Genomic DNA, 15,784 nt, shown 5'->3' on the forward strand with positions numbered 1-15,784 from the left:
TCTAAAATCCACTCGAAATTTTCAAAGCCTAGTTTTGGATCCATATCTGACCAATTCCTCGGCGTATGTGGGTCAATTTGTGTTGGGCTTAGGTTAAAAAGCGAGTTTCCAAATCGGAGCCCTAGCACTAGTTATATCTGTGCATCATCAATTCATCCTATGGTGAAATTAAAAAACTAAAAGATTTTTTTGGAGCCGGCGAGCCACTCATATGTTTCCAAATTTAGCTAGCCAGATTGCATTTCCACTTTATCGGTCCAAACCTGCCAGGAAATTTGAGAAGGCAATCAGAAGCTTGATGTGCAAAAGTATAGGTGATTAATTACATCCACCAAACACCTAAGAATAAAGTTAGATCTCACATGTCAAGAGTCGAGAAAATGAAAATATATGATAAAATTAGTATACATATAAATAATCTAATAATTTGTGATCACTGGATTAAGTTGGGCCTGAAAATCTTAAATATAAACTCCATCTGATATTTTCAAATAGTCTATAGATCCAACCATGCAATCCATCAGCAGGTCTGGGTCCAGCTTAGATCCAAAAACAGGTTGGAATGATTGCCCTAATTAGACCTCTGCATCATCAATCCATCCTCTAGTGAAATGAATAAACTTGTTGCTTCTCATTGTGCTGGCTCCGTAGGAGGCTCTTCCTCCTCGGTGCCACTCAAGGCTCCTGCGTCGGATGTTATGCGAAGCTTTGACGCCTCTGGCATCTTTGCCAACTCCATCAATGGCACATTGTTAGGCTTCTCGGATGACTGGTATTCATCATATTCATCAATTGAACATGTCTGAAGAGTATTGAATATAAATCAGTACGCTTTGTATCATAATGAGGACAGGAATCACCCTCCATTAGTTATAACATCAGTATATCTGGTGAAGTTCTTTTCTACTTATTAGTCAGTCCTACCAGCTATTTTTGTGCTCAAGAGTACACGTGCTGCCAGCTTCTAGTATCATATGTGAGTCAGCAGAAGAAGAAGATTGACCATTATTATGCCTTGACATCAGCGAGGTCAACATTGTTTTCTTGAAGGAAGCTGATGAACTCCTTAAAGTTCTCTTCAGTCGGGCAATAATAACCACAGTATGGCCATACAGCCTGAAACATATACATGTAACTCGTTAAAAACAGAACAAGAGAAAAGGCAAAAGCATCTTTTGCCATGAGAAGTATGATAAATATTTGCAATGACATTGTACTGATCAAGTAAAATATTTTGTTGAATTAGCAATAGTTCGTCTTAGAGAATAATGGATATATTGTACCTTCAAGATCCCCTCTCTCACAACCAATATCCCAGCAGCTGTTGTAGCTCCTCCAGCCAGAAAACTAGAGTGTTGAAACGAGCCTTTTTTCTTCTGCTTATGAGAAAAAACAAAAAAGAAGAGAGGTGATAAATTGAAACATGATGCAATATAACAAAAGGCTTTTAACCGGCACTCCTGTTATGATCAAATACATGACTAACATGATTAAAGAATGAGGCCGAACGCACATACGCGCAACTTGCATACGATCAGTATGAAGACGGTTGTTTTGTAAGACAGAACTTTAGATCATGGGTTACAATATTCACCTGTCCCACATATAAGGCCCTTGAGGGGCTGAGAACAAACATCCACTTAGAACCTTCAACAGAGTTCACAAGCACTCCACTTTGCTTATAGATAAGTTTCCCATCCTCAACAACGACTTCATACGCCTCCCTCTCCTTCTGCAAGAGAAATAAGAAGACATGAATAAATCGACATTTCAATAGCATACAATATATTGAACTAAAATGCATGGAGCTTAATTTCTGAATAGCTGAGGCTAATTTAAATTTTCAATTGGTTAAGAATTAAGGGTTATACTGGTCCAAGGTATTTGATGCATTGCTGTTGAAGTTTATTTCTTGGGCACTTCTCAAGATTCACTTCCTTGCCTTCATCAATATCCAACCTTTATTTTCATCTACAAAGAACGTTGGTGCATGTGTAAGATTCACTGATTTTTAACAACAACAACTACTACTACAACTACAACAATAACAACAAGAAACAGCAGGTGCAAATGAGATACGCTTACCAGTAGAAGAATGACTGTGTACTCTCACCATCAAACCAGACATCATAGTAGCAATTCAGATTATGCCCATATCTATGGCGTGGATCTCAATCTGTACAGCATGATAGATAAAAAATAATGAGGACAGATGATTAACCATCAGGTATACCTCAAAATGTAGTCCTACAATTTATAGCATCTTATCTCTACGATTTATTTGATCTGGTGAGAGAAGATCCTCCATGTACCTCTATCTTCCTCTTCTCATATTTGGTTTATTTCTTAATGCATCTATAAAGATAAATCCTCTATCCTACGCATACATAGAAGTAATAGTTGGGTGTGTCGACATGTTATGTTGGTGGTTTGGGACTTGATATTTTGACAGAAATAACATGCAATTTCATTATAGAGAAGATGACATACTGCTTCAAGCCAGTATTGCAATGCCAGCTTTTGAGCCTTACTGTTTTTGGACAAACCCTTACCAACCTGCAGAAAAGAAGAAAATCAAGAGTTACAGCTAATCTGAAGAGACAAGCTTTAATCATCTGTCAAACTCATTGTAACTCATTCATAGTTATCAAAATCTTAATCCATTAATATTACTTTGGCTGCTCTTGTTTGTGCCCTTGCCCAGCGTAAAACAGCTGTTTCTGGTTTTTCAACATTGAAAACTGAAATCGAGCTGGCTTGAGGGATGCAAAATCCAATGCCTTAGACCTGCGGTTGATATAAGACCAAAGACTTGTTGATAATTTGGTATTTGAGCATAAATTTGGTATTTGAAAACTGAAATCGAGCTGTGCTTGAGGGATGCAAAATCCAATGCCTTAGACCTGTGGTTGATATAAGACCAAAGACTTGTTGATAATTTGGTATTTGAGCATAAATTTGTACGATACTTGTAATCGAGAAACAGTAATCCAGAGACTAACCATAACTCCTCAACAACTGCACAGTCTGCCAGATTTCTCCGAGTTCGGTAACTCTTATACACTTTTTGAACCTTAACAGCTGCGGCATCAAGCTCGCACTTGGGCCTTAGTGAGCACATGGGTGTGTACTTCTTATCTTAAAATACGATAAGAAACAGTCAATTTGAATTCAGTAGATGATTATCGTGCCAATAATCTCCATAACTTTCTAAATTTCCAATTCATATCATGCATGTTCCGTAGCAATTAAACATCATTGAGAAGCATTCTGTATTAGCTGACAATTGTACCTATTAGTAGGGGTGAAAATGGATAAGATATTATCTGATTAGATTCGTTTTCATATACGAATCTATCCGGAGATTGTCATAAATTTGAGCATTTGACTAACATCCGTATTCCATATCCACAAAAAAAAATGGATATGAATATCGATATCTGATCTATGTCCAAATATCTACTTTTATTTGTAATCCTATTTAATTTTATACAGTTCTTATTAACTTTTAAGGAAAACATATAGCCATATTAACATGCTATTAACTTGATTTATCATCCATTTAGTAATATCTTTAATTGGTCATAAAGATTAACTATCCGACTTATATCCATATTTGTATCTATACTTCTGGTATCTGATCTATATCCATATGTGTTTAAAATGAATGTAGATATAAATTTTTGCATCCGATTAATATCTGTATCCATATTTGTATTCATTAGATAAAACAAATATGGATATGGATATGCTGGTATCTGATCCGGTTTCAGCTCTACCTATTATACAGGTATCAACCACTAAGATGGTGATCCTATTTTATGGGTGAATTGCTGCTTTTATAAACCTAATCAGCATCGGTAGTTCTTGCATCTCAAACAGGACTGAATTTAACCATTTTCTTTATAGAAGACAATAAGTAACAGATAGTGGTCGTGATAGGTATTGATAAACACATACAACACCTCTTTCTCAGAGAGTAATTAGAACATCTGAAACATTTAGCTCATAAGCAGATATGGATTTAGCTCGATGGAAGCTATAATCAATTCTAAAACAGAAACCCTCTTCTCATCCGATCCATAAAATCATGAATCTTTTCACCACAATCCATTCTAAAGCTGTCAAGAAAACCAAATTTTTACCAAAAAAACAGACATTACTAGAGATTGTAATTCTGAACTTTCTATATCAAAGACTCGGAGATCAATGGCGCCAAATATAATCATTTCAAAAGCATAACACCACAGAGGAAAACAAAAATGGGAACATATCAAGCATCCACAATCAAAATCATTAACCAACAAACAAACAGAGTAAAGGCAAGCACCAAACATAACCAAAACAAGAACTCCAGAACGGTGATATTAATGAGAGAACCCAAAGAAACAAAAACAGAAAGCAACTAAAAAAACCGATCTATCGGATGAAAAAGGGATAAAAATCCGATCTTTTGGAAGGAAAATAGTTCCTTTCCTGGTACCTGGTACTCCCAAAAGAGAAACCTAGCAGTCCTGGAGGAAGAGAGAACCATGTTAGAAAAGGCACACCAAAGACGAAGGCAACAGCCAGGCTGCCGACCCTCCCTGTATACACGCCCACATCCCAGCGTGCCCAAGAAGAAGCAAGTCTTTTGGGGGCCTTCAGCTCCAAGGAAACGGACGCCAAATTTGGTCAGCATCGGGAGAAACCCATAATTTTTATTTGACTTTTGGTGGTCAAGATGTTTCTTCGAACCAGGTGTTGGATTTTCAATGGTTTTTTAGGTTCCATATCCCCAAGAAATTTCCATGTACACATTTACCCTTGGAAATTTGCAGCGTTCATTAATTGGAGTAGTTGGAGAAAATGGCGTACCGACTCCAACCAGTAGCATATGACTTTGTTGATCACAATTTTCCAAAAACCAGCTCGGTTGGCTAACGTAAGAATCCGAGACCCCTCATACAAAAATACTAACCGAAATGTGTTATTTTGATTTTTTCATTTTTTAAAAATATTTTAAATTTTTTAATGAATAATTAATATAAAACTAAATACATATCTACATAAATCTCATAACTAATTTTAATCAGCTAAATTATATTTTTGCTTTATCAATCCAAATCTGCTGGAAAATTGGAGAAGACCATCAGAAGCTTGAGGTGCAAAAGCACAGGTGATTACTTAACATCCATCAACCACCTAAGAATAATGTTAAATCTCACATGTCAAGAGCCGAGAAATTGAGAATATATGATAAAATTAGCATAGTAGATAAATAATCTAATAATTTGTGAGGACTGGATTAAGTTGGGCCTGAAAATCTTAAATATAAACGCCATGTGAAATTTTCAAATAGTCTATAGATCCAACCATGCAAGCTATGAGCAGGTCAGAGTCGCGTCCGGGTCAAAGCTTAGATAAAAAAACAGGTTGGTGCGACAGCCCTAATTAGATCTCTGCATCATCAATCCATCAATTTGTTGAATCCATCCTGCAGCGAAACGAGAAAACTTTGTTAATTCTCATCTCTTCTCCGAGTACCAGCCAGATCAGAAGTTCTAGTTGGTCAAATTGCACCTCTCCTTTAGCAGTCCTACCTAGAAAAAGGATCAACTTAAGCTCTCTGGTCCAAACCTGCTGGTCCGGTCATTGAAATTTGAGAAGGCAATCAGAAGCTGGAGGTGCACAAGCATAGGCAATTAGTTGCATACATCACCCACCTAAGAGTAATTTTGGGAGAACAAATATGTGCATGAAACGTTTATATTTACAACAACATTTTTGAGGGGAGGGTCAATCTTCTTTGAATGTGGCAACAAATAATCCCCTTGGCATGCCAAGAAAACCCAGTAAACAAGCAAGCTTTAAAGAAGAAAAGCAGGGAATGGAGAACATTACAAATCTAACAAACAAAACCGCTGCTGGATGCGAACTTCATATTCTTGACCATGATGTTGATGATGAAGATGAGATGGCAGACCTATCAAATTCCTCCTTGTCCTCACTAAATGCTTTTGTGAGAACATCTTGCAGCTCACGGTATCTCTTCCTTTTCTCTTCCGAGGCATCTTGACCGAGAGAAGTGAACTCTGAGTAGTCATCATCCATGATCTTGTTAAGAACCTCTGAGCACCGTGGGAAGAAACGCTTACCGAGTTCCACTGCCAAATGTCATTTTTAACTTCTTGTTAGTTTTTACATGGATTTTTCCCCCATGACTCGGTTAAACTTTGTGCAATCTATAAAGACTGTTGGACCATGAACAACTCTTTTTTTTCCTCTGCATTTACATTAAGAACAGCAAGTCCCCAAGCACAAACTGCAGTATCAAATCCAATCTTACCACCATAAGGAATCTACCATTGGTCCCAAAATGTTAGAAACTTTAGAAACGTTGGAATAAAATCACCGTGTAAATTTATGTAATGGAAATAAACAAATACAATACACTTAATACAACATATATATATAAACATATACGTGCATCTATGTATGAATGTATTTGGGTCTGTCTCTGTCTATTTCATTGGTCAATGGTTGAAGAATAATATGGATAATCTAAAAACATATTCCTCAGCTTCCTGAGATGTCATTGCAAACTCCAAACCGATAAGAACTAGATGTTGGATGAGGAGAATGATAAACTGTCCACAGGTGTCTCTCTTGTTTTTTCAGTAGTTCCTTGGAGAGTTGAGCATCTGGAGGTAAGTGTTGAGCGATTTTAGACAGAAACCATTCCTTAATTCTTTTTTTTTTTTTTCACTTTTTTCAATTTCTATAAGAAAAAAGGCCGTCCGATTGCAGGAGGCACCTTTTCAACCCCTATAAAAACTTGCAAATTGCCTCTTTTTTGAATAACAAAAATAACTTATCCAATATAAAAATATTCTTACTAACTTGCTTTGGCCAATAGATCAACTGAAGATATGAAATAACATCTTGGTTAATATTTATTGTGTCAAACATATTCTGACTCACTTGGTTCATGGGAATTGGATGAGGGAAGTGTTATTCTTGGAAAGTATAAAAAATCCTTCTTGTTTGTGTGGAGTTTTCGAAGGAGAAAGACTGAAAAAAGATCTTCCTACAGAAATACAATTCCCATATTTCATGAGAAAGAAAAATCCATAGAGGAGGTGAGTTTTTGGAATTCCTATGGGAAGAGAATTAAAGGCTCTTTTTTTTGAGAAATATCCTTTTAATACTATCCTTTTATATTCTATTAATATAAATATTGATATTAGTATTAATACAATATTCAAAAATATTATATTAAAATAATAATATTATATTAATATATATAGATTAATATAATAATTTGCTATAATCTAATGTTATATTATATTATATTAATATTTTTATGAAGTTTGAGAGGCAAAAGGTATGGTCCTATATCTATGAAGGGTACGATGGGTATTTTATATAATTTTCTTAAGAAAGTAGATGCTCGACTAAATATAAGCCACTCTGTAACAAGCCATTTTCCTATGGTCAGCTAAACATGCTAAAACTATTTTCTTAGACATCATATTTCCAAGAATCAACTTCCCAGGAGTAGCATTCCAAGAAGAAAAGTTCTTCCCACAAACCAAATAAGTCCTAAGAGCATCACTTCAGGTCAAGTGGCTGAATAAAGTTTATTAAAAGAGATTTTTGTTAAAGTGTGAAATTTATAGTGCAATAGAACTGCTTGGTTTCACACTGAAGCTCCAATCTGCAGCTCTAGCATGGTGGCTTATAAAGCCAACAGATCCTCATTCCTCATTAAAATTGCAAGGTTATGGACGTACACATGACAACTGCCTCTAGCTATATATGCTTGTATCAGTGACAACTTTTCCTGGCTATTAGGACCTTGGATTGGCTTTTGCAAATACCACAATCTACTGTTGCCCGCCACTATAAGATATTTCAATTCCCTCTTTTTCTGGCCATTATGACCTTAGATTGGTTAATCTATTGTTGCCTGTCACAGTAAGATATTTCAATTCCCTCTCAATATTTCCACTTATATTTCCATAGCTCTTCCTCTTCTGAGTTCTTTCATTTGAATAATATTTCCTGTTGGTTTCCTATTTAACCTAGCCATCGCAATTTCAAAAGATTGTAAAACTCTCGCCTATATTCTGTCCCCCAAAGATAAATTCTGAAATGTAGTCATCTCATCAGCCTTACAGCCAACATGGTGTAAAATGAACAGTTTCTATTCCTGCGTGCCATTCACCATGTCAGGAGTAACTGTCCTTAGAGTTCAGCTGTGCTCTTAACTCTTAAGATACCAGGGTGTAACTTCTCCTTTTCTTTTATTGATTGAAAAGGAGGAAAAGTCTATACAGATGATGTATCTATTGACACGTTATGGTACAGTATATGTATGAAAGGGAGAGAGTACATGTTAAAAGCTAATCTTGCACATGTTGTACATATGAATTGCATGCTGTTTCACCTCTTATTATCAGAAAATCACAAATTAGCTGCCAGTTTCATTGTATTCTAGATATCAAACAAGAAAGAATATTGAAACAAGGAAAAAGAGATGCTGAGTACCTGTTCTAGAGAGTGCTTTAATTCGAGCAAGATGCTCCTCCTTGATCTTGAAAGGTGTTTCGTTTAAATCCACTGATGTCTTCTGGTTTGTGGTTGAAGGGTTTGGAGTACAACCTAGAGTGAACTCCAAAGTCCCATCCACTTGAGCAATGTCCATGGCAACTTTTGCCTCCATGGGGAATAAAACCCTTGCCAGAGCAACTGCACAGTGATGCAACAAGCATCAAAAAATATCAGAAAACTGGATTCCTAAAATAGCAGATGATAGCAGAACTCTTTATATGCTTAGAGAATTCTGCAAGTGATTAGTCCAAGCTGTATGTATGGCATTTTTATTTCCCTTCTCTTAACTATTGCTCCATCTCTTGCCTTTTTCTCATTCTGTTGTTGACTTTAATGCTCCATCCCTACATCACATCACATCATGTAGTTCCATGATGCCACTTTGGTGACAAATTTAATGATGGATCCCCCATTCTTTTTCCATATTACCACAAGGTGGAAACTCCACCATCACAGGATTCCACCATAACTAGTCCTATGCTAAGTTCAATTTCCTACATAGCACATTTTTTTACAGGCAAAGTTGTTTTGTGTATGATTTCTCAAATGTAATAGAATTAAGAAGATAAAGATGAAGTTTGATTTATGTTTAAATTAACTCTTTGCATCCGTGAGGACCTAGAAGACTTGAGTTTTCTTTGTTCTTTTTCTCAGAAGTTTGTTTTGGGAAGTAACACCTTTGTTAATGCTTCAAAAAGAAGTTCAATATTACAGCTATTTTTTTATAATTATTAAGCAGGACCTTGTTCATTTGATTTTAACTATAAACTGATTTATGTTTTGTTCTAAATTTCCTTCTGTTTTTATAATACTGAATCATAGGACAATATTAGATCTTTACTCAGTATCATGTTTTTTTTTTTTAAGTTCCAATTATGAATTAAGTCTGCTAGGTACAAATGGATCAGTTAGTCTTCAAGGACAATTAGATGTCCATGGCAGAGAGTGTTAACCCACTAGTAGGTTGGGTGAGGTTCGGATCAAGCATGTGATTATTTGTATGGGACATCAACTCCATTCAAACGTAGCTTGGCCTAGCCCAACCTATAGCCAGCCTATGTATCATATTTAATGCCTCATTAATCAATGAAAACTAGGCAAGCAACATAATTTTCTTTGTTCTCCATCATCCTGCTTCCCTACTTTTTTTATGTTCATACAAATATTTTTTTTTGTTTTAGCTGGTCATCAATATTCTATATGTAAAATTCACTCTATTAGTGGAGTCAATCTTCATAATTTAACTCCAGGAATGATTTAATAATAACTTGTTATTTGTATAGAGTACAGTTCAGTGTGGCGGCTTGTATGCAGTAGCTTGCAAGGATCAATGACTGTACATCTTCAGTTATAGGTGTATACATAAACAACCTGAAAATGGAGCTAACATATCTGACTAACTAATTTGCAGAATCATACAGATGAGAAATTAAAGATAGTAGATCCTAAATGACATGCAATGCAAAGGTAACTACGCATGTTTTATGCATATCAGTTTAACAGATTCCAATCCAAACATAACTTTGTCATTATAAGATAAAAATGCAAGACTCCTCTCAAAAAGATTAACCTGGAAAAAACAATTTTTGTAGGAAGAGAAATAAATTACCTCGGTTCTCAAGGTATAACAATCTTCCACGCAGGTCATCACCTGCCATTGCAAGAGAAACAGAAGCTTCTCCTATTTGTGGGTCCCTTCTTTCAGCTTGCTCTAATATTTCAATGCACAAGCGATCCTTGGGAGAGGCTTTTCCTTCTTCAGTATACCTATTGTAATCCACAGACTTGGTAAGTCTTTTCGAGATTTGAAGTGCTTTTCTTCCATCTAATGTTAGATCAGATGGTCTAGCTCCCTTTGTTAGAAGCGACACAATAATTTTTGGTTCTTTACGCATCGCAGCTATGTGAAGTACAGTATAACCCCTTCGGTTTCTGTGATTAACATCTGCAAGTCCAAGATCCAGAAGCTCTGTAGTGATTTTCGAGTCACAATGTGCTACAGCATAATGCAGTGCGTATGAATCATCTAAGGAGGTGTGCCCCTCCTTTAGTAACATTCTGATTAATTCAACATCATCTGAATCAAGAGCCCTATGTATTCTCTTCACATGTTTATCAGGAAAGCCACTGTTTTCAGGTCCAACTAATCCAAGACTTAACCGTAAATCTATTATTTGCTTGACAATATCTGGAGGCAATGCCTTGTCAAGTGTGACAGTGTCCAGGTCTGACTTCACTACTATTTCAATGCATTTGCTCAGCAATCTGGCACAAGACTTACTGCACAGATTTGCAACATTTAGAATCACCGATATGTCATCTATAGCCACCTTTTCAAGAATATCAAGAAGGTGCCGCTGCAATGAAACAAAAAAAAAATGATGGTTTACCATCTTCTGAGAGTCCTCAACAACAATCAAAAAGAGAAACCAGTACCCAAAATTATAAATTTGAAGAATTCACTACTACAATGGAATCAATTAAGAAACCTAGGTTCGAAGAATAGGGTTAAGCCCACCAGGGAAGGCCCAACACATGCTTTTGTGACCTTGAACCTATTAGTCAAAACCAACCTTGCAATTACCAAAATAAAAAGTGTTGCTTAAAGTGCAGTACAACTTCATTTCCATATTATTCTGGATGTACATAAAACTTTTCTTCTACCTTAATAATATTTCCAGTGACTAATGAGGCTTACTGCCCATTAGTCTACTTTACATAATGGATTCCTAGCATAATTTTCGCTTATATGGGCAGCTCATAAGGACACCATTTAAAGCATGACATATTCGCAAAGCTTGCCTTGAGAGCAAGCTCAAGTTCAGCAGTGACAATATTCCCATGTTGGACAGCTATGCAAACATGGTGGTAAGCTTCGTACCTGAATGCATGGATCAATTAATATCAGGAGGATGTACAATGATAAGGGGTTCGGATATAGAATGGTCAAGAGAGAGAAGACCCAAGAAAAATGGGTTTGGAGAAAGGAAGTGTGAAGACTTAGCCATGACAGAGAATATATCTCAGGAAAATGTGTAGAACCATGACGTCAGTTTCATAAGCTTTTAGTGTTAAGGGAGTGATACATAAATGATGAAGAAATAGGAAAGATCGAACATATCCAACTACCTATAAAGTTCATTCTCCGATTCTTCATACAGATTGTTAATTAACGTCCACCTACTTCTTTCCATCCTCAAAGATGTAAATAAATAATCTTTCATCCAAATACGGCTTACTCAAACACAACTAAGAGAAGGACAAATTTTTCCAACAAACCACCTTTCGGAAATCATTTTTAAGACAAAACCTATTGCTTAAAACTACTAACACATCAAGAAAACAAGGAAGAAAAAGTAAACAGCAAGCCAGCAAAAGATCAGATTCCAGATAATCACCTCCAAAATCAACTGATACCGTCAATTCCAAACAAGAACTCATTTTCCAACAATCATTCCTTGTTTTTTATTTCTTTTTTAATGGGAATAGGAAGGAGGCGAAGGCCTTCCTCCCTGATTTATTGCTAGAAAAGAACCAAACAAAGTTCAGAGAAGTAGATTAGAAGCCAGAGGTAGTTCCAGACAAAACAAACTCAAGGGGCCATGACAGGTCATAAAACAGCAGAACATAAACAATTAGGTCCTCTGTTTTGGCAAACAATCATAACTTGAACAGTCCAAAACACAAAGAAACAAGAACTAAAGAAAAGAGAAAACCAAAGGACATTAAATTTTAGAGAATCAAACTCCAAAACACGTTTCAAAGCCAACAAAGAAAGCATCTTTTAGACAACCCACTATTTTTTTTAAAAAAAAAAACTAAGTCAAATCAAGAACTCGTTCCGAAACAAACCATTTCTTAGAACCGTCCATGAACCTCAAGAAAACGAGGAGTAAAGAACAGAGTTAAAGAGAACGCACCTCCAAATATACCTGTATCAAATCAAGAACTCATCTTTAAGCCAACCCGTCGCTCAAAACCATTAAAAACCTCGAGTAAACAAGAAAACGAAACCAGAGAGATCGGACTGCTTTCATGGTCTCACCTGGAACAGGTTGACCAGCTCGGAGATCTGGAAGGTGAAGGAAGCATAGAGCACCTCGACCACGAAATCAACGGCGGGCCGGCAGCCCTCGTGAGAGCACTCCTCGTCGACGCACCTACAGACCATGCTCGGGAGCGAGCCCACCCTCCCGCTGTAGAGGTACCCCAAGACCGCCATCAGGGCCTCGTACCCGACCTCCAAGTCCCTCACCAGCTCCCTGAGCTCCAGCTTCGCCGGCACCCCTTCTCCCGCTTCGCGAACACCTCGCGGAAGAAGGGACTCCGGGCGGAGAGCACACAACGGTGGGCGCCGACCTCCCGCGGGGGGCTGCCGGCTACGGAGATGCGGGCGTCGGTACAGAATTCAAAGTCCGGCGACTGGAAGACGGAGCTCAGGTTGTCGGAGAGGCGGCGGAGGGCCTCCAAGTCGGCGGCAGGGGAGTCCGCCGGTGCGGGGACGGCCTCGCCGAAGCAGACCTGCTGCCGTTGTCCGAGTCTGAGAACGCCGTCGCGACGGTGAGGTGGCTCGCTTCCATGTTCCCGCGCCTGGACGGCAGGGGATTTGGCCGGGATGGAAGCTAATGGAAAGGGTGGGAGGTTGGGGAGGGAGAAACAGGACAGCAGAGATCAGGATTTGGTCGGAGAAAAAGAAGAGGGAAAGACAGCGAAAGATTTTTTTTTTTTTTTTTAATTCTGGAGAACCGATAAAAGGGAAGGTGCACGTAGCCGCAGGGGCTCCTGAGAAAGAAGGTTCCACTTTTCCAGTTCCCAGATGATCATTTTAAGAAGGTTTTTGGTGCTCCTCGGATGAATCTATGCACGCACTTGAATCAATCGTTATAAAATAATATGGCATCTTTCTTGGCTAATAACTGGGTTTGGGACGAAAACATGGTGTCCTATGCAAACGTTGGGACTTGGGATGGACTTGCTGTCCACACGAGTGCATTCACTAGCGCATATCCAGCACTCTAAAAGAAAAATAAAAACTAACTACGTATAAAAGTTTAAAGTACACAGCTTGATGCTATATGGTGTAAGCAATCCATTGTGTTTCATGCCTTGGTGCTGTTATCATATTCATTTGCACCTAGGAGATTGGAATAGATGATAAATATGTTCATCTGCTCGTATAATGCCAATTACTAGTGGCGATGATGATTACACTTCCGTGAAGTTAGATTGGATGATCATGGTATTGATTTTAATGACATACTAAGTTGTTGATCATGATTATAAGCAATAAAAAAGATTCCAGAAATAAAAGAGTAGATCTTTCATATAAGAGATAAAAGCTTATGGTGATGGATAGATTGGTGATACATGCAATTTTTTGTGATGCAATAAGATATATATGAAAATCATTGTTGTGATATTTCTATAGCAAATGATATTAAATTGAAGAAAAACTATCCAAAAAACTCAAGATGGCTCACCAAAAAAGATCATTCTACAAATTTTTAGAAATACTGTATTAATTTAAAACCACTCGCTTTAGAGTATCTACTTCTACAACACGCTGCCACCATTTTAGCAACAGGTAGGCCATCCTTATTAGGTTCTGTTGTGGTGTAGAAAGGACATATTTAGTCTCATATCAATGATAAGTCAAGAGAAAATATGATTTATATGAATTGAAATCTTCTCTTTCTCATAAGATATTTTTTAAAGGATAAAATTATATGACTCCGTGCGACAGCGTCAGAGATCAAAATGAATAATATCTCATGTATGCGAATGCGGAGGTATATGGCTCTTACATATATTCACTCTTGACTGAGGCTGAGTCAAGAGGGAGTATAGTTAGCCCACGGTATTCATTTGGACCTAAATAAGAAAACAAACAGGTGATTGTTCCACAAAACGCTAGGAGCGCAGGATAAGGAAAGGAAAAAATCAAGACTTCAAACGGGACTTGGCCAGAAAACTTGCGTTAAGTTTGAAAATGGCCGGCCCGGTCATCCTGCGTTGGCTCCGGATAGCGTAGATGACTTATGGAGGAACACCAGCAAGGGAAGCAGGGGTGGACCAGAATAAAACCCTTAGAACGTGGCAAAAGAGAGGGGTGGTGGTGAGGTTCGGGACACAAGTTGGGAGATTAAGGAGGTGGGGGGCCAGGTGAGTTGCACCGCGGATAACGAGGACCCACCTCCGCACTTTATGAGAGACGTTACAGGGACCACAGCTAAGCGGTCTTCGCGTGTGGGGCTCTTCGCCTCGATGAGGGAAAGGAGTTTCAACCCAAAAAAAGGCGCGGGGGGGGGGGGGGTGCAATCGAGTCAACGGTCGGATCAAATGTGCCGTAGGGGCGCAGATTCGAAACAGTCTGACGGACGATCGCGCCCCATTTCAAGTTGACATGATATGCCTTCTAATCATGACCGTTCATGATTGATGTATGATTGATTACATGTCGATGATTGATTGGATGATAAGACCATCACAGTACGGAGGGCACACGATGGATCCTATGCAATGCCAAGTTGGGCGCGAGAGGATCCAAATCCGCCGCCGCCGTAGACTATCGGGCTCGGTGGGGCCCGTGGTGCCGGTTTTGTCCTGGCGTTTGGCTTCACGTGGACTAGATGTGGTTGCCTTATATTGTGGAAGAACATGCATGGATTTGTCATGCCGTCCGAAGTTTTTTTTTTTTTTTTTTTTTTTTAACCCCTTACCCCTCCAATTTAGAAATAGAAGCCTGCGTGATTTGGACTCTAGCAACAGCAGGAGACCAGCATGTAGTATACTTCTCTAAGGTCAGAAAGTCATGCATAGGATTACACGATCTGCAATATAAATTGCACGGGCACGACTTTGCAAGCAGGAACCCGCGCACATGTAGCTCATCATTTTGAATAGTTAATACAGGAAAATCATCTTTTAATAGGAGTTGTTTGAATAGTTCGCAATCCTATTCTTGACAACCCTTGGAGAACCCTTCTAGCATCATGACCACAGCAACGCAAGAGGCACCATTTAGGTAGTTTCTTATTCAAGCCCTTTTTTACTTTCAGACAGAGAAGGGGAAAGAAGTGAGGGAGTCTTGTCAGCACTATCATATTTAGAACAAAATATTGTACTTGTATTCGTCAGCACTATGATATTTAGAAGAAAATAAGATATTTGTATTTGTTGCATGTCAAAG

The 15,784-nt window shown here is 38.1% G+C and overlaps 2 protein-coding genes across 2 annotated transcripts; both read right to left on the minus strand.

Annotated features, from left to right (window-relative positions):
- Positions 1–381: 381 nt before the first annotated feature.
- On the minus strand, positions 382–5,666 carry LOC105040453 (IQ domain-containing protein IQM4-like). Its single transcript, XM_073254728.1, has 10 exons — positions 5,583–5,666; positions 3,003–5,476; positions 2,850–2,903; positions 2,674–2,734; positions 2,487–2,556; positions 2,086–2,170; positions 1,872–1,959; positions 1,595–1,732; positions 1,284–1,376; positions 382–1,116 (listed from the first exon to the last, which is right to left on the minus strand). The coding sequence occupies exons 2-10, from the start codon at positions 3,119–3,121 to the stop codon at positions 1,009–1,011; spliced, it is 816 nt and encodes a 271-aa protein (XP_073110829.1). The 5' UTR covers positions 3,122–5,476; positions 5,583–5,666; the 3' UTR covers positions 382–1,008.
- A 66-nt stretch (positions 5,667–5,732) lies between these two features.
- Positions 5,733–13,468, minus strand: LOC105040452 (BTB/POZ domain and ankyrin repeat-containing protein NPR1). The gene is given in 6 exon segments (XM_010916984.4): positions 5,733–6,146; positions 8,533–8,733; positions 10,205–10,952; positions 12,641–12,882; positions 12,885–13,118; positions 13,121–13,468. Coding segments are annotated over 6 exon segments (1,707 nt in total). The 5' UTR covers positions 13,176–13,468; the 3' UTR covers positions 5,733–5,919.
- Positions 13,469–15,784: the final 2,316 nt, after the last annotated feature.

This window comes from Elaeis guineensis, chromosome 3 (assembly GCF_000442705.2).
Source record: "Elaeis guineensis isolate ETL-2024a chromosome 3, EG11, whole genome shotgun sequence".
Lineage (NCBI taxonomy): Eukaryota > Viridiplantae > Streptophyta > Magnoliopsida > Arecales > Arecaceae > Elaeis > Elaeis guineensis.

Coding starts and splice junctions, on each gene's coding strand:
- LOC105040453 (XM_073254728.1), bottom strand. CDS start 3,121: ATGTGCTCACTAAGGCCCAAGTGCGAGCTTGATGCCGCAGCTGTTAAG. Junction 2,904..3,002: donor GCAGTTGTTGAGGAGTTATG/GTTAGTCTCTGG, acceptor TATCAACCACAG/GTCTAAGGCATTGGATTTTG. Junction 1,377..1,594: donor GGGCCTTATATGTGGGACAG/GTGAATATTGTA, acceptor TCTCATAAGCAG/AAGAAAAAAGGCTCGTTTCA.